This window comes from Piliocolobus tephrosceles, chromosome 13 (assembly GCF_002776525.5).
Source record: "Piliocolobus tephrosceles isolate RC106 chromosome 13, ASM277652v3, whole genome shotgun sequence".
Classification (NCBI taxonomy): Eukaryota; Metazoa; Chordata; class Mammalia; order Primates; family Cercopithecidae; genus Piliocolobus; species Piliocolobus tephrosceles.
The window spans coordinates 84,629,268-84,648,244 of NC_045446.1; the positions used below are offsets into that span (position 1 = coordinate 84,629,268).

The 18,977-nt window shown below is 42.2% G+C and overlaps 1 protein-coding gene across 2 annotated transcripts in view; it reads left to right on the forward strand.

The window, feature by feature from the left end:
• AMOTL1 (angiomotin like 1) overlaps positions 1–18,977 on the forward strand; it is a 116,978-nt gene that overhangs the window by 14,430 nt on the left and 83,571 nt on the right. The window contains exons 2-3 of one of the 2 annotated variants that reach the window (XM_023225652.2): positions 11,824–11,973; positions 16,210–17,134. In XM_023225652.2, the coding sequence (XP_023081420.1) occupies positions 11,824–11,973; positions 16,210–17,134 (1,075 nt within the window). The remainder of the gene's footprint in view (positions 1–11,823; positions 11,974–16,209; positions 17,135–18,977) is intronic. The other variant, XM_023225653.1, reaches the window with a different exon arrangement.

Sequence of the window (18,977 nt, forward strand, 5' to 3'; positions counted from 1 at the left end):
AGATCCATGATATATTAACAAATGGGATTTTGTTGATATTATACACTTGAAATGTTTCGATGTATGGAAGATCTCTATAATTCATTGAACCATTGTTTTCCAGATGACCACATATGATGTTATATGCATATGTAAAAAATAACAACTCTCTTCAAAGTGAAAGATAGGCCAATAGATTTTAATGTAATACAGTACGGAGGAGTATCCATGAAAAGACTACTGTCAGGGTTTCATATTTTATGTTGCAATTGCCTTTAAGAAAATGCCAGTTGTTGAGTTTTGGTGTGGTTTCACAGAATAGTCAAAATTATCTGAAGAGGCTATTAAAATACTCTTTCTTTTGGCAACTACATATTTGTATGAGGACAGATATTCTTCATTTACTTCAATCAAAAATTATATAACAACAGATTGAAAACAGAAGCAGATATGAGATTCCAGCTGTCTTATATTAAGCCAGATATTAAAGAAATTTGCAAAATTATAAAAAACCATTTTCACTTTGTTTTAAAACTTCATTTCATAAAACTATTTTATGTAACCTATCATGGGTTTATTATTGCTTTTTTTTTTTTACGTAAATTAACATGTACTTTCTAAGCTTTAGTTTCAAATGCATTAAATATTGATTTAGTTCACGTTAACAGTAACTCATTGGGTCCTCAGTAATTTTTAGAGTGTGAAAGGATCCTAAAACCAAAAAGTTTGAGCACTGTTGCTACAGTGGCAAAAGCCATAGACTCTGGAGCCAGGCTAGCTGGGCTTGAATCGTAGTTTTGTTCTTTACTGATGATATGACACTAGTCAAGTTACTCTCAGTGCTTTAGTGTCCTCATCTGAGCAATGGGGATAATCTTCATATAGTTGTTACAGGGATTGAGTGAGTTAATACAAATTGTTCAAAACAGAACAATGCCCTCCACATAGAAAATTCCCAGCAGTGTTTGGTTACGTCCATTTGCCTGTAGTTGATTTGTCCCTAGAAAATTTTATTTTGCAGCATGTTTCCCTCTTAGTCTCCCTCTCGGCATCATGGCTGATGATAAATTAGGGGTTATTTATGTGTGCACAACCTTCTAGATCTAGGGAGAAGCTCTGTTGCTTTAGACACATTTTTTAAGGGGTATCATGAGCCAAAACAAGGAAGATCAGAGAGGAGAAAGAGGTAGGTGTAGCCCCAAGCACAGTTCTAGATCCTGTGTGTGTGCTTTGAGATGAACGTGGGCACTGATATCCCAGCTCACCACTCCACACTTCCTTGAACCTGTTATTTCTGCACTGTTTGACAATTTTCTGCTTTATGTGTTTGTCTCTCTTGATAGACTTTCAGATTTGGGTCTTATATCTAGCACTGTCTTGCCCATGGCAGATGCTGAATGTCATATATCTTTGTGGAATGAATGACTGAATGGACAAATGAATGAGTGAATAATTCTGCCTTTTGCTGTCAATGACTCATGATCCTTTGTAACTCCTACTGTCACATGTATCTGTTTTTGTTGTTGTTGTTGTTGTTTTGTGAATGCTTTGGAGCAGTCAAAATTGAGTTTGCCTCTTAGCCTTATAACTATGAGCCCTGTGACCCAGGGCCTGTCATTCCTGTTTTTGTATAGCACAAAGGAGAAAAAGAAACCTAATTCTCAGGAACATGAGGTTACCTGAGATAATGCTTGTAGCATGTCAGGCTCAGTAATGTTACTTTCTGTGTCTTCCTTCCCTGTAACTAGATAGCTGCTTGTATTACTGGGACTTTTTGGCTGCAGTTGGCCACTATAACCAACTAGTGTGTAGTTGGTTCACATTAACTCACTTAAATCCTCATAACAACTTCATGAGAATTACCCCGCCATTCTTAGCAGAGGATTTTTGAATTTCAGATTTATCAAGCATTTATGTATGGTATGCTGGGCATTTTCACAGCTGTATCTCATCATGTTGTTGAAATGAGTGTATTTTTTTTGTTATTAATGTAATCACCTTGTTTCTGTTTAACAGTATTTTAGATGTGACTGAAATAGCCGTATTCTCATATCCAGTCATTCAGGTTTGCACGTATAAAAGCTAGGACACTGAAACTACTGACTTTAAATCTGAATTTATTGAAAAGTAACAAATTGTAGGAAGTATTCTTCACATTACTAAAGGAGTTACTGCAGATTGTTTAGTTTTAGAAAGAGTTTAATGTCTTTACTTATCCATTATTTTTTGGATTTATTAAATCCAACACATTTTGTACTTAAAATGTGATTGATTTACAAAATTTCAGTTTACCACAACTTTTCAGGAATGTATATGTTTGTTGTATAAGAGCTTATGTTGGCAGAGAAGTGCAAACTTCCCAAACCTGACTGCATTCAAATTGTCTGTGAAAGATGGTCCAAAAACATAATTTCTGGTCTATGCTTGTGGTGAAGCCAGTGTTGCAGGTCTGATGTGGGGACTTGGAAGTGATGTTTTTAACAAGCTCCATGAGTGTTTCTGACACATTGTAGGTTTGGGATTCATTGTTAAAGTAGCAACATGGTCATGAAAATAATGTGCAAAAAAAAGAAAATAATATGCAGCCAGATGGAAGTGATGAGGAAGGGTGGTTTCATCAATTGTCTTGGTGTTCTGGTGTTTGGCAGGGAGTGCACTGTTATTCCCTGAAGCTTTTATAAAAAATAAAAAAAGAACACAAGGAAAATGGTTCTGGATCTTTCTCTGCCTCATATATGCAGAGAAATAAACTTTCCCAGGAACTTTCCCCTTTATCCACAAGTTAAGAACATTTCATTAAAGCTCTCCTAATTTTAATCTAAGAAATTTGGTGGGAAAAAAAAGACTTAGAATTAGTTTGCACTTTTGAGGTGTCTTTGGAAGTCAGAATGGTGTAGTCAAAAGAGCTTTTCTGTTGGAGTGGCTGTGTTGCTGGCTGGTTTTGTAACTCTGGGCATTATGTAACCGTTGTGAGCTCAGTATCACTATCAACAAAATGGGAGTTAGTGGTGATAAATAATACGATTTTTATAACATCCTGGCACTAGTAAGCACTCAATAAATGGTAGCTCCTGCTCTTATTGGTTATACTCTTTATTACTTAAGTGATATTTAGTTTCTTGGAGATGTTGGTTGCTTTAAATTACGTAATTCAGTCATGAGCACATATTGATTTAGGAGCTGGCTGAGTGTGATTAGAAGCAATGTGCTTGCCTCTTGAGAGAGTCCCAGTCCCTGTGGGATGCCGCTGCCTGACAGACATCCCAGTGTCACTCATCTGCAACAATACACACTAATGGGATCCGGAAAGCTGGAGGAATCCGTGGCAGACAGGAAATATCTGAACTGCTCCTTTCTCTTAGTGGGGGTGAGAGAGGGAGCTTTGCAGAGCATAATTATGCAGACATAATTGTCATTTCATGTCTGGGGGGTTATTTTAAAGCTTTCTATCCTGTTTGTTTTTCTTTGTTCAAAAAATATTAAGTACTTACTGTCTGTGGTGAGTATTACACGCTAGTAATACTTGTCCACTCTCAGTGGGACCACAGTGTGTCCCAGAGTCACCCAAAAGAATACTACTGTGGTCCTGAGATACTTAACTTCTAGATAGGTATAAACAAACAGGTTATGATGAAAGATTATTTGAATTTCAGTAACTTAATTAAATACAGGGTTTATTTATTAAACTTATCTGAGGGAAAAAATCTCTGGAGTTCAGTTACTTTCAGTCTTTTTGTTTGAGATAGGTTAAGCAACAAATATATCAACATAAAATAAATACTACAATTTGAGTCAAGATATTTAAGGACCTTTGAATTTTATGTTAAAGGCTAAATTTTAAAAATTATTTTTGCAGAGAAAGCTTTTTTATTATGGATACTGTCACTGCATTCTCACTGTGACTCTGTGTGAGAGGTGGGACTGCGAGTATTCCTTTTTGTATTTACGGCAAGTGAGAAGGGAGGACTCCTGCCTCTGCTCCAGTACCCAGACCTGTGGAGGAAGCCCAAGCAAGGGCCGCATTTAGGGCACAGTCCTGTGGGCTCAGGACCTGCCTATGGGGGCCGAGGAGGAGGGGAGAGCACCTTTCTCTTAAGTGTGAGTTTGTGCTCAAGCTACAGAATCCCTGTGTGGTTGTTTTCTAACATTATGTACAAAGCCTTTGTGCAGCTGATCACAGTACCCTTGTAATTAACCTGTTTCAGCACTAAGTGGCTTTCTCTTTTTCCCCCAATAGGTTCCTTAGTTTCCTGAGTAGTTTGAGAGGCCTTAAAAAAGGCAAACTTGACTTTGAGCTAAGTTCTGTAGTAAGAACATGCTTATAACTAGTTATTTTAAAATGTATCTTAATATATCTATTAAGCTAATGTATTTGTTGAGTCCCCATGATGTGTCAGAAACTCTTAGGTAGTAGGAACATATGCAGACGATTCATATGTAAAGTAAAAATTGAGCACTTGCTGTGATCTTATTTCTGCTAGTAACTGGAGACACAAAGGTGAATAAGACACAGTCTCTTTATGAGTTAAGGGGGAGGGGTGGGAAAGAAACTAAATACATAGGCAATTTAATACATTATGGCATCAGTATGCATAGAATGCTTGGGGAGCACTGAGTAGCATATAGAAATTGGGGGGAGGAGGAAAAGATGACTCCCTGGAGGAAGTGGCACTAAAATAGAGCTTCAAAAGACTTTCTCATAATTACTATATATTTTAGCGTTTAGTATGTGCCAAAGTAAAAGTTTCATAGATTTATAAGGGTAGACAGGCCCTCTAGATGAAGAAACCATGGGGGAACTGCAAGTATTTCTCACAGGTATTTGCACAAGGTGGTGCCAAGGATAGGTAGGGCAATGTACATGAGTTACTATAATTCCAGGCAGATAGTGCTAAGTTATGTAGTACTTAAGATACAAAACGGAATGCTGTACTAGAATGAGAATCAGAACAATTGCTTTAAAAAATCTATCAGAGATTCTTGATTGTAAGAAGCATAAAGTGACATTGGCTAACTTAAGCAAAAGAGACATTTATTGTAAATATGTATTGGGCAGCTCACAAATTAATTGGAAGGATCAGAAAATGGGCAGGAATCTAGGCAGGTAGACAGTGGGAACCCAGCCAGAGATACGCTACTTGTCTTGTTAGGATGAGGTCACTACAGAGACTGCTGCTGCTCCTGGACTCCAGGGGATAGTGCTATCGCAGGTAGTTTATCAACACCTTTTTGTCTTTGCATCATTTCCTCAAGATTCAGTGCACATCCAGTTGACTGAGCCTAGGTCATTCTAACTGCTGGAACAGGGAGGGGACCTTTTGGCTTCTGTAATGGAAGGTAGACAGACCTGCCCCTAGAATTAGACAGTGAGTTCAGTGTTCTCTAACATTGAAAGGATTTACTTAGGTGACTGTCAGGAAGGGAATATGGTAGGTAATAGTTGGAAGTTGAACTACCTAATCTCTAGTTTATTTTCCAGTGCTAACATGTTAGGAAAATAATGTACTAATGCTTTTAACTCCCTCCTCCTGCCAGTAAATACTCTGAGTCTATAGGTATAGCTTCATCCTTCTCCTTACCCATAACCAAGCTACACTGAACTCTCTATTCCTTAAAGAGACAACACTTTCATGACCCAGTCCTATGCTTTTCCTTTTCCCATGTTGGGCCAATCTTCCCTCACTACCACCTTCTCCGCACCCCACAGTGGATTAACATCCTCCTCATTTTCCCTTCGGTTCAATATCAGCCCACATATCTCTTTCTCCTTGTCACTGAAGCTCTATGTCCCTTCCGTCAGTCAAGAGGTAGTAGTGATTACTCATGGACCTCCAAAGCAGTTTGTTCCTTTAATAGAGCACTTAACTTTGCAATCAAAATGGGTAGTTGTGTGCACGTTGGTCTCTGGAGCCAAATCATAAAATCCTAAGGGCCAAGGACAGTCTTACTCATTTCTTGCTATTTATAGCTCCAATCACAGTGATCTCTTGGACTCAATTGTTACTTTAAAGGTTAAGCATGTGCTCTGCATTTTGGGTTATATTGATAATATCTCAAAGATATTTTTAAGTAAGCATTACAGAATTAAACTTCAGACGAGTTTGAAGTTAATCAACACACATTCCACTTTCAGTGAGAGAGTCTAAATTAAATAGGTGTTGGGGTTTTGATTTCACTTGTTTTCTGGAACATATGGATTGGTCCAGGGTTTAGAATTCAAGTTTGATGCCCATTCGAAAGACCTGACATGTAGGGGTTGGGAATCTTGTAAACCCCACCCCTTAACCCCCAACTCCAAACCTTGGGTTTCAGGTAATGGTTGCTTGGGGAAAAAGAGAGTGAGAAAGCATATTCCATGGAGTGCTTTTAGTTTAGTGGTGGAGCTTATTGTTTTCTTTTTTTTGGTTTTTGTATTTTTTTTTTTTTGAGACGGAGTCTAGCTCTGTCACCCAGGCTGGAGTGCAGTGGCGCAATCTTGGCTCACTGCAACCTTTGCCTCCTGGGTTCAAGCTATTCTCCTGCCTCAGCCTGCCGAATAGCTGAAATTATAGGCGCCCGCCATCAAGCCTGGCTAATTTTTGTATTTTTAGTAAAGATCGGGTTTCACCACGCCAGGCTGGTCTCAAACTCCTGACCTCAAGTAATCCACCCGCCTCAGCCTCCCAAAGTGCTGGGATTACAGGCGTGAGCCACCACGCCCGATACTGTGTCCTTTTTAAAAACGTGTGTTGCATGTAGGTGTTTGGAGGAGGCACTGCCGCCTGTCAGTGCTGCCCTTAAGATTGTGAATCAGCTAATCCAGATGAGCTGGCTTGGTTTCACATGAGGACTCCTAAACAGGCTGGCCCTTATTTTTCAGGTACTGGTCATAGGTTCTCCAGCCCTTTTAAAAACATTGTTTCCGGGGTATCCTTCTCCTTGAGCAGAGTATTCAACTCCCTAGAAAAATCTCGAGTTCTGCCAGAATCAGAAGGCTTGATGGCTTACATTTAACTTTGAGGCCGCTGGCACACTCAGCAAATTCCTTAGCTCTTTGAAAGGTAAGATAGAAGCCACAGAATTGTTTGTTGCTGTGGTTAAAATCTCTGTTATAAAGTTATGGGAGGTTATTGTAATCTAGACAGTGAAATTGTTTTTAAATCATTGGGAGGTTTTGGTTTACATGTAGCTGGCAGAAAGCTTTGCACGTCGGTGACGTAACACCTGGGAGTTGTTTTGCAGTTAGTGATCTCTTTGAGGAATGGGTCGCTGGCTGGAGAGTTGAAAGCACTAGTATTTGCTGCATAGGGGAGAGTAAGGGCCCCCTCATCTTACGGAACTGAAAGGTACAAGGAATTATCTGAAACTCTCATAGAGACTGGCTTTGGAGCGATCTTTGACTTTTCTTTAACTCTTACTTGGTAATGAGACCATTCCAGAGAATAACGCCGTGTTCTTGCCATCAGTCAGCACATAGTAAGAAGCATATGTCTTACATGCTACATGCTTGCATAAATTAGCAAGTACACAGTACACTGCCTGTCTTCAAAGGGCTAATGACTTCACCAGGGCCATAACACCAGCCTATTAAATGACTGCTGCAAAACACTAGGCAGGTGAAATTTAAGTACCAAGTTTTGTGTGCCTCAGATCATAACTGTGGTGACACTTGAGGGAAGGGAGACCAGTCAGGGCATGGGGGGTGGTGCTGAGAGGCGTTCTAGAGGAGGTAAACTGCAGAGGTGCATTTACTAGGATGCACTTTAGAGTAGTTAGGGGTGCATGTGAAGCCAGAAGATGACACTTGGAGAATGAGGATGACGTGCTCACAGGATGCTGGGGTGCTGAGGGGACCAGCAGGACTATGCACAGCTAGAGGGGCGCCCTGTTTAGAAACAGCCTTGAAAACTACAGAAATTCCACCCTGAAGTTATAGCCTAAATCATTATGTGTAAGGGAGTGGTATGCCGGAAGTGGAATTTAAGGACAAGTGATTTCCTGGTTGTGTGTTATGATAGTGGAATGACAGTTTCACGTCCTCCAGGGTTTAAAACTCATGGAGACTTTGAGCCTGTTGTATTATTGGCCTGTGGACAGATTCAGGAACTGACCCTCGGGAATTAGTCGTTCCAGTGGCAGGTGAAGCAGAGGAGTGGCTTATTATGGTTTCTGTTGCTCCTCTTGCCTCCTCGAGACACCTCACTTCATTTACCTTAATTCATTTTTTTTCCTTCAACAATGAAGCCCTTGTTATTGCCACTCTTGAGTAGGGAAAACAGTCTTGCTCAGAGTCACATTACCGAAAGGCCTCTGTTACAAAGAAAGTAATGCATAAAACCATATGGGAAGGAAGTTTTCAGTGCTTCAGAAAAGCAAGCCAAAAAAGCAGTCATGCTCAGAGAGAGAGAAGCAAAGGAGTTTTCATGTTGACAAATGATGTGCAGATTTTAAGAAAAAGGAGCCATTCTTGGTGAAATGGGTCATAGGCAATATAAGGCAGAAATGTTGTACCCTTAAACTAGAATGTTAGAATTTCATCCTTTGTTGAGTGCAGCAAAAACAGATCTTTAGGTTTTCTTCAGGTTAAGGGCCCTAGGCGCTGTACTTTCTCCTCCCCAGTGGGAGACTCCCCAGAGAGCTGACTCCTTTACTCAGACCTTAGCTCATTTTCCGTTGCTTTTGCCACTTTCCCTGTGCAGACTAAAGCTGTGTGAGTGGTGATTCTTAGATAAGATTCTGGCGCTGAAAGAAATATCTAAAAATTACTTACAATGGCCAGAAGTGCTTGTATGGGAATGGTCTTTATGAAGCACCTACAGGCAGCTTACACTGTACACAGAACACACTGTAGAGCCAGCGGGGTCCTTGGCAGGCTGTGGGCTCCCCTAAAAACTGGCATGGTTGCTCAGTCCCTGGGACTGAGCCAGGCTCTTCAGGGGCTTTCTGGGTGGTAGTGGTATCTGGGAGGCTTCTGTGGTTTCTCCCAGCTCTCACTCCTGGCCATGAACTTTTGACATGTTTGAGCCTGTTGTATTATTGGCCTGTGGACAGATTCCCTCTCATGCCATAGGTTTCTTTCCAATTCCTCATTTTGGATATCCTTGACCTTGTCGCTTAGATCACGTGCTCTGCATTTTCCCTAAGGAAGTAGACTCAATTTGTGTTGCAGGAGTTCCCAGTGAAGACAGTGAACTAAAATAGGCAGGGAAGGATTAGGCACATGTAGGGTGGAACTGCAACCTCCGTTAGATTTTTGTTGTGTGGCCCTGGAATCCGGGGTAGACTCTGTGACTCACATTACTGTCACATTTCCTTGCCTTTCAAGTGAGAAAGCTAGCAGTTAAAGTGACTCCTTCAGGCTGTGTCAGTGCTGGGATAGCTCAGCCAGTTGTCTCTTGGCTTCGGAGGAGTGAATGGTACCTGGCATGTTCGTCTGCCCGGTCTGTTTTCATCTGCTCTGCTCTCCAGCCTTTCTTCAGCACTGAGGAGTGGTCGGCAGCGGTGGGAGTGTAACTCAGTGGCATGCGGGACCCTGGGTATGTGTGAAGAAGTCCTAAGTGATCTTTGACATGTCTTGACAGTTAGGCATCCTGTCCTTCAGTGTGAATTCAGATGTGTGTGGAGGTGTGTGAAATGCTTCAGTTCTTTCATAACGTTGAGGAAACAATGGTGAAGGACGAAGGTATATCTTTGCTGTCCTCTGTGCTCCGGCCCCGCTTCAAGGATTGCCCTCTGTAGTGTTCTGTGGTCTGGAGTTCTTAAATCCACTCTCAGTTGGCAGGCCATGAGATAAGACGTGGAAAAGTAACTCATACCGACGTAGTGACTGTGAATGGCTTACTGCTGGGATCCATACTGAGCTCCACATTGAGAGCACACACGCACACACACACATCCCTACACTCTTCTTTATATGCATATTCATATATATATATACACACACACATATATATATTGTAGTTGGATCTCAGTTTTATTATCAGTTTGCTCTGTTTTCATTTAACATTCTTAGTCATGTGAGTGGATAGAATCACCCGAAGTTGTAGTATGCTGGCACATGGCATTCCTGACTCAGTGTCTATTTTAAGAAAACACCACACTTTCTTTGATTGAAGCATATGCACTCTCAACTCCTCTCTTACTCTGATTTGGTGAGAGGGATGGGGATGAAGGCACAGAAAGGTGTTTTGTGGTTTGTTTTTGTTGTTGTTGTTGTTCTCCCTCTTGCTTAGAGCTTCCCAAGTTTTGCTACACATTGGAATCGTTGGGAGAGCTTTATAAAATACAGGTGCCTGGGCCCTATACTCAGAGCTTCTGATTGAATAGGTCTGGGTGGGGCCTGGGTACAGAGATTTTAAAAGTTTCTCAGGTGAGTTTAATGTGCAGCCAGAATTGCGTCTTGCATCTTTTTCGTTTTCCACCGTTTTTCCACCTGCCTGAAAGAGGAAGCCAGATTAGGACTTGCCTTTGCATCCAGGTCATCCATGATTCCTAATTTTAGCCCTAGACTTCTAGATTTATAGATGTAGAGGATGATGCCCAGAAAGGGGCTGAGTTTCTTTTCAGGTTAGTCTTTCCAGGTTGGCCAAAAGGAGAAGGCTGGCAGATACTGTAATGCATTGGAACTGAAGTCTTAGACTGATCTTCAAATAGTGTCATCCATACTCGGTTTATGTTCATCTTTAAAGTGGGCATTACAACTACATTATTTTAAATACATAGGAAAAAAATTGTTGTCAGATCCTTTTTCTTTCTAGTCCAAAATGTGCCTGTAATACATGTGAGCACGCACACAAATACTGTTTCATATGTTGAGGCAAAGACACTCCGGAAGAAGATGAGGACATTCCCATCTTATGGTCGTTTGGTATCAATAATTAGTCACTTACTACTGACTATGGCCTTGTGGGAAATGGGGAGATAACAAACCTAGTGAGAAATTTCAAATTACCAGTTGGAAGCCATAGCTGAAAAACAGGATTTTTCTTTTAATGAAGTTATCTTTTGGGCAAGGATGTTAATTTTTTTTAAAAGTACTATGATTCTTTCCCCAGAGTAAAAGAAGTTACTTTAGCTGAAAAGAGCCTTAAACTTGGTGCCCACGCAGAGGAATCAGTGCAGAGAGGGAAAACAGCCTGGGCCCGTCCTGCCGAATGTTCCCACAGATGTTGTGTGTGTGGTATCAGTGTTACTGTAGTACTATCTCATGTTCAGTGACTGAAGGACTGAATACAGTGTCACGTTTAATTGGAACAGGAAGCACACTCCAGTGTGTATGTAAAGCAGATAAACTGAAGCTGAAAGGCCAGTGCTTGGCAGAAGACCAGACCCCATAGCCCCAGCTCCACGTTGTAACATGAGACTCCAGAAGTCTTTGAGTGGGGCAGAGAGCACATTCTCTTGCTAACACATGGTATGGCAGAATGACCACTCCTTTCTGTATCTTTTATATATTTTGAGAGACAGCTGTTCTTCCCATTTTAGCTTTCCTTCAGTGGCCTCCCTGCTTCCCTCCCTTCTGTCCCCAACCTTGACCATTCAGAATTTTGTGGCACATTCAGTCCCACAGAGGACTTGACTTTTCACTGGTGCTGCTGCCAGGTTGTGTGAGAGCATTAGAGCATTCATGCCTTCACTCGGTGTGTCTTGAGGACTGTTATGTTGACCTCACGGGTCATTTTGGTGGGTGGCTGGACTTGTGATAATTCTGAATAGTAACTTTGGAATTTTATGAATCAAAAAGACAGAGCTCCCTCTGCCAAGTTGAAACACTGTGGGAGAATGCCTGATGGGTTCTTGTGAGTCATGCAGGAAGGAAGGAGGACTTGATTGGCACTCATATTCACTTCGCTTTCTTTCCCCCAGGCCCCCCTCCTGCTTGTTATAGCCCCAGTAGTCCTGTCCAGGTTCTGGAAGACGCCACCTACTTTTCCCCAGACTTTCAGCTCTATTCTGGAAGGCATGAAACATCTGCTTTGACGGTGGAGGCAACCAGTAGCATCAGGGAAAAAGTTGGTAAGTCCGTTTACTGGCACTTTTGTTGGAAAAGCAAAATGATCTTACATTTCTCATCTTTAGCTCTTTTGTATAATTCAGATGTTTATTCTCTAATCTTATTTTTAAAATCATCATATTGGATTATCGATTGTCTGTTGATAGATGCCTTATTTTTAATCATCTTTTGCTAAGGTGTTCATAGACAGTTTTACTCTAATATGTGATTCTCTCTGAGAGCGTCATACCTAAACGTGTAGGAACTTCAGAATTATACCACTTATTTCCCATTTTTCTCTGATTCCCAAATACTTTTTTCTCCCCTTTCTCAGAATCTCATTTCTTTTTTCCTTCTCTGCTTTCGTTTTTATCTCTTTTTGCAAATAATTTAGAAGTTAAAAGAAGTAATTTAGGACTGTAGCGAGGAAGAAGCTGTCTCCTTTGTAAAAACTTCCTATCTATTTTTGAGGGCTTTTAAGACTGGTTAAACTGTGAGGGAATCTTTAAACCAGTTTAGGGAAGGATGTCATGGTTCTTACTAAATGTGCATATAACTCATCTCTCTCTTACTTCAGTGAAAGGGGAATTCAATAGTTTTCATGCTTGTTGAGATCTGTTCCTTTATTACTTATCCAAATATATAATTTTCCTTTGGAAATATATTTTTATTTGAAGTTTTATTCATTTTATATTAAAATTTTATTCCTATTTGAATGTGCTTGTTCCATTAAGCCTTTCAGATCAGTTACCCCAAGGGGAGGACTGTGTCCTCTTTACTCTCGTAATCCAGCACTTGTCCCAGTGCCTGAACTGTAACACGTTTTCAGGAAATATGTTAGAGTGAATGAGCAGACCAGTTCAACCCACACTCATCTATGTTTCCTTGGGTAGTTAATGGTTTATTACAAATATTTGGCAATTCATCTTGTGTAGAGTTTTAATAGCTTGTTTTTATTGTTTAAAATTTTTTTGCTGTTGAACTTTGGGTTTATATCTCAGTTACAGTATTGATCCTCTGAAGGTAAGGGATAAATTTCAGTTTATTTCACGTACATTCCTATGAGGCAGATATGAAAGTTTCTCCATTTTCAGAAGAGAGGTTCAGAGAAGCCACAGAACTGAGATTTTGGGGGTAAGGGTGACAGGGAGAGCCTTATGGTCAAAGTTGAGCTTCAAGAACCAGTCTGTGTACTCCCTTCGTTTCCTCAACAATCATGTCCTGAACTCCTTCTGTGTATCAGGCAGAGTTCAAGGCACTGGGGAGGCAACACATGAATATAACACACAGAACTCTCTGCTCTCTGGAGCCTGAATCTGGCAGAGGAAGACAGGTTATAATACAATATGGATTGAAAGGAGAAGGAGCCAGGGGCAGGAGATATTGAGAGGCCATTCAGGATGTCTAAATGGCTGGCAGGGAGACTTGGAACCCAGGGAGTGGCTGAGGGCACGGAAGAATGGATTGGATGGGGGAGCTTGTTGATGTAGAAACTAGGGCTTGGTTGTGATTTGTAACTCTTACAAATGTGACATTTCTTAATGAAAATTAGGGGTCCATCACAGAGTTACAGTATTTTGCTATTGCAAGGGCAGTAACAGTGTCATCTGCCGTCACCTTTTTTCATATTTTAATACCAAAAAAGTAAGAGCGATGTAGTTCTTGACAGTCCATTGCTTCAAAAAGGGCAGTTAGGAACCTTCTAATAGCATATATCTGTTTACATACACATATAGATGTATTAATATACGTATATAAGCATGTATCTATGCTTATATATATACACACAGCTTATATATATCACACCACCTTCATTTTTTTCTTATTTCACTGTAGACTGAGAAAAATGAGCTCGGCAGTTGATTAAATGTGGAGAGCAAAGGATAAAAAGGTCAGAAGTGAATATGACACTTCTCTCTGGATGACTCATATTTGAGAATGTCATTTATAGGAAGAAAAGATGAACTTGGGGAAGAAAGACTGTTTTGGGGAAATGATGTGCCGTATGTACATATAAAACATAGAGCCATCACTACATGAATTTGTAGGAGCGAAGGCTGCCTAGAGATGATCTAGTTCAGCTCTCTCTGTTCACAGAGGAGGATCTTGAGGCTCAGGGAGGGAAAGCGATTTGTTTAAGGTCATGCCAGTAGTTAGTGGTAGAATTTTTACTTCCATAATGCTATAGTAATATCCTTAATGCACTACTTAATAGTCCTGTTGTGAAATGGGCTAAATTTTTTATTTCATGGAGCTCATGTAGGTATTCTTTTATTGGTTAAATATCTGAGCCCCTAGACATCCAGGCATTGGGCTTTGTTCTGGGGAGACCCAGATGAGAAGACATGATCTTTCCCTTTAAGGAGTTTAGAGTCTTGTGTAAATAAGTAATTGCCATCTACTGTGAGAATTGCTGCAATGAAGATATATACAAATGGAGTGGGGACATTGGAGAAAGAGGCTTAGGCCTACAGGGGTGCAGCAGGAAAAGTTTTACTCAGAAGGTAGCTTTGGAGCTATCACTTGTCCAAGAATTTTCCCAAGAGACATGGTAAGATGCGTCTTTCTAGGCAGAGGGAAGACAAGCAAAGGTCCAGAGGCTGGAGAGAGCTAGCATGTCTTGGAAACTATATGTACATAAGTATTGCTGGAGCTTAAACTCCAAAGGGTTGCCAGTGGGAGACGGGAGCAGCATGAAATGTTGTTGGATGGGTAGGTAGTACCTGCTACATCATATGATAGAATGTCAGTTTCATCCTGTAATTGATTATTGAGGAATTTTGGTGCAGAGGAGTGACATGATTAGATTTCCCTATTGGAACAATCTTTCAAGGTAGTGTGCCAGATACATTGGGGTCAGAGGGGTGGGTTTGGAGGTGGGAATAAGACGAGTGTCAGGGAAATCGATAAGGAGGCTATTGGAATGACCTGGGTACGTGATGCCGAGAACTTGTATGCGGAATGAACACACATTTGGTGTGATATCCCGGTTCTGCTTCCTCCTGCCTGGTGGCCTCGGCGATTTACCTTCTGTGAATCTCTCTCCTCATCTGTAAGTTGAGGGAATTAGTATCTACCTCTTAGTGTTATATGTGGAATGAATGAAATAACACATGGAGAGAATTTAGTACAATACCTGGCACATCATATACATGTTTAAAGTAGTTCTTGTCCTTGTATTGAAATTATTAATGATGAACTTGGAGATTGGCACAGGAATAAGAAAGAGGGTTGGCAGAGATGTTGAGAAGGTCAGATTGACAGGCAGTGGCTGTCTGGATGTTGGGGTTAAGGGAGAGGAAGGAATTTTGGAAAACCTTCAGTTTTTTGGTTTGACAGAAAGTAGATGAGGCAGGGAATACAGGGGTTGGGATGGATGGGTAAAGACATTTAGGGTGAGGAAGACATGTTAAGTTAGAAGGACCCAGGGCCATCATCTGGCAGTTGTAGATGTATGGGTCATGAGTCAGTAGCTGATGACGAGGGGTAGGTATGGTGTCATTGGGAGATTCTAAAGGTGGAAGAGCACTCAGGACAGAGCTGTGGGAAACACCAGAATTTAAAGGACAGGTGGAGAGAAGGGAGCCAGAGATGGTGCATAGAGAGAGGCAAGAGCCAGGACCAAGAGGTGGGGTGACCTGGAGGCCGAATTAGGAGAGCATTGCAGGAAGAGGGTGACCAACCATGTCAGATGCTTCAGAAAGGTTAGGTGCATAATACGAGAGCTGGAAAATTCTCATTGGATTTGCTTAGTGATCAGAGCAGTGGGGAGGTTGGCAGATGGAGCATTTGGGAAGGGGAGACAACAGCAAGTGTAGGGTACTTACCAAAGACAACTAGAAGAGAAGGAAAAGAGAGATACAGGGTGGTAGTTAGAGGTATATGGGAGGGCCAAGAAAAGGTGGTTTCTTTTGGCTTGATTTGGTTTTCTCTTGTATTTTTTTAAGATGGGAAAGACTTGAATATGTTTGTGTGATGAAGAGAAAGGGCCAGTGGGGAGATCAGAGGAAAGGGGGGGTCGAAGGATGGAACAATGTTTAGGAAGAAGCAGAGGAGAGGGAATGGAGAATAGTAGACTCACTCTAAATTGGAGAAGAAAACTCCATGAGACATTGCCAGGTACATGGAGGTGATGGTGCATTTGAAATCTTATTTTTAAATTTTGCTGTAGTTAGAATGTTAATTATATACCACATAGCCACAGGCGTGTATCTCTTGTGGAACTGCCTGATATATTTTTTCCTATGTTTATCTTTTAGTTGAAGATCCTCTTTGTAACTTCCACTCCCCAAACTTCCTGAGGATCTCAGAGGTGGAAATGAGAGGTTCCGAGGATGCGGCAGCTGGAACAGTATTGCAGCGGCTGATCCAGGAACAACTGCGGTATGGCACCCCAACCGAGAACATGAACTTGCTGGCCATTCAGCACCAGGCCACAGGGAGTGCAGGACCAGCCCACCCTACAAACAACTTTTCTTCCACGGAAAACCTCACTCAAGAAGACCCACAAATGGTCTACCAGTCAGCACGCCAAGAACCGCAGGGTCAAGAACACCAGGTGGACAATACGGTGATGGAGAAACAGGTCCGGTCCACGCAGCCTCAGCAGAACAACGAGGAACTGCCCACTTACGAGGAGGCCAAAGCACAGTCACAGTTCTTCAGGGGGCAGCAGCAGCAGCAGCAACAGCAGCAGGGGGCGGTGGGCCATGGTTACTACATGGCAGGGGGCACCAGTCAGAAGTCCCGAACTGAGGGGAGGCCCACTGTGAACCGTGCCAACAGTGGACAGGCGCATAAGGACGAGGCGCTGAAGGAACTGAAGCAGGGCCACGTCCGCTCGCTCAGCGAGAGAATCATGCAGCTGTCCCTGGAAAGGAATGGGGCCAAGCAACACCATCCCGGCTCGGGGAATGGAAAGGGCTTCAAAGCGGGAGGGGGGCCCTCCCCTGCTCAGCCTGCAGGTAAAGTGCTGGACCCTCGGGGTCCTCCACCTGAGTACCCCTTCAAGACCAAGCAAATGATGTCCCCAGTCAGCAAGACCCAGGAGCACGGACTTTTCTATGGTGACCAGCACCCCGGGATGCTCCACGACATGGTCAAGCCCTACCCTGCTCCTCAGCCTGTGAGAACAGATGTGGCCGTCCTGCGGTACCAGCCACCCCCTGAGTATGGGGTAACGAGGTGATTATCAACTGTAGAGCCTTTTCAAAATTCAGCAGTCATGTTATTAGCATTTATTATTTTCAGAACAGATTAGGTTTTTGTCATCAGGCTTTTCTTTTCCTTGTGCATGGTATTTAATAAAACACTTTGTGGCCAGAATATATAGGGTGAAATAGAGTAGAGAGGGCAACTGGGGGATTTTCTCCAAACATAGCAGCAGGCAGTTGGGGATTTATGGGTTTAGGGAAGGGACCTCACTTGTTAGCCATCCTTGGGAGCTCTGCCTAGTGGCCTGGCAAAGTAGTAATTTTCCAATGGCTTTGTGGAGACCGTCCAAACTCCTGGAACATATTATTACCAGAGGGTTTTTTCATTGTAGATTTTAAAGGAAAATGTAGTCTGAATGCTAGAATGGAGGAGTTAAAGGGACTGTAGAAATCACATAGTGCCATCCCTCATTCAACAGATGAGAAATAAAGCCTGGAGAGATTAATGAATTTCATAGACACAACTCTGAGGCAACTGGGGGCTACATTCAAGTATCCTGACGGCCAAAATCTATTCATTCCCTTGCCCTAATTCTTCCTACAGCCTTCACTTGTATTCTTCCAGTTGATTGACGGATTCAACAGCACCTACTGAGTGTATGCTCCACTCTGCAGCCCTGTTCCTGGTTCAGAGATGGAGTCCCTGCCCTTCAGGACCCTATAGCATTATCTTGGAGGAAACCAGCATCTGAACAGATCATTGCCATGCAATGTACTGTTCTAGGACAGAGAATGCTAGGATAACAGATAGGATGGTATAACTCACAACTGGAGGGGTTGGGGAGTGCTTCCCAGAGGAGGTGACTTTTGAGTTGGAACTTGAAGGATAAATCAGAATTATAGGGTAGAGATGAAGTAGCAGTATGTGCTGTGTGAGGGAGTGCCGTGTCTTCAGACAAAGATGTCATAAGAATTTTTGTCTGAATGAGTGGCAATAATGCAGAGCACTGGTGGGCCAGGGTGTGGTAAGAAGTGACAGGAGATATGTTTGGACAGGGAAGTTGGGACCCGTTTGGTTGAGGTGTGTTTGGACAGGGAAGTTGGTGATGACAGTCTCTGGGTGTCATACTAAGGAGTTTAGAATTTATCCATAAGCAATTGGGAAAAGCGGTGTTCTTAGGCAGGGATGGTATGTGGATGTCTAATAGCTGATTTTGGTGGCAGTGCATGAATTAGAGGAAAGGGACATTCGCCACAAGGAGCTCCAGGATGCTTTCAGTAGTCCAGATCAGAATTGGTGAGGGTGGCCGAAGCTTGGGCAGTGAGAATAGAGGAGCATTATGTGCTAAGAGAGGTAGGGAAGTAGAATTGACAGGGTTTAGGGATTGGTTAGATACAGAAGTTCTGGAACAGCGAAGATGGAAATAAGGGAATTACGAATCAAGCTCTCAGGAGATAAACTGGGTCTGAAGATCACACTTTGGGAGTCAGAAGTGTTTAGATGTTGCTGACTTTGAAGGAGGAGCAGGGAACATGAACAGAGAAGACACGTGGCCACTGCCTGTTATTGGATATGTCATTTTCATGAAGGGCTTTATTTATCTGTTTCTAAATTGAACAAGCCAGGGTTTCCCCAAACGACCTCAGTGGCTATGTGCAGGACATACCTTGGCTGTACATTTTCTGAAAAAGGAGAGGCTGGAGCTTGGCAGAGGGAGAGTGGCCTGATCTGCCACTGGCTTCCCAGCACTGACACATTTCCCCACATTAGGCTGAGAATGCCAGCTCGGAAGCAGCATAACCAACTGTGAGACCTTGGCCAGGCAGGAGAACGCATTCTCCCTAAGTGGGCATAACCCAACTCCTCCCAGGAA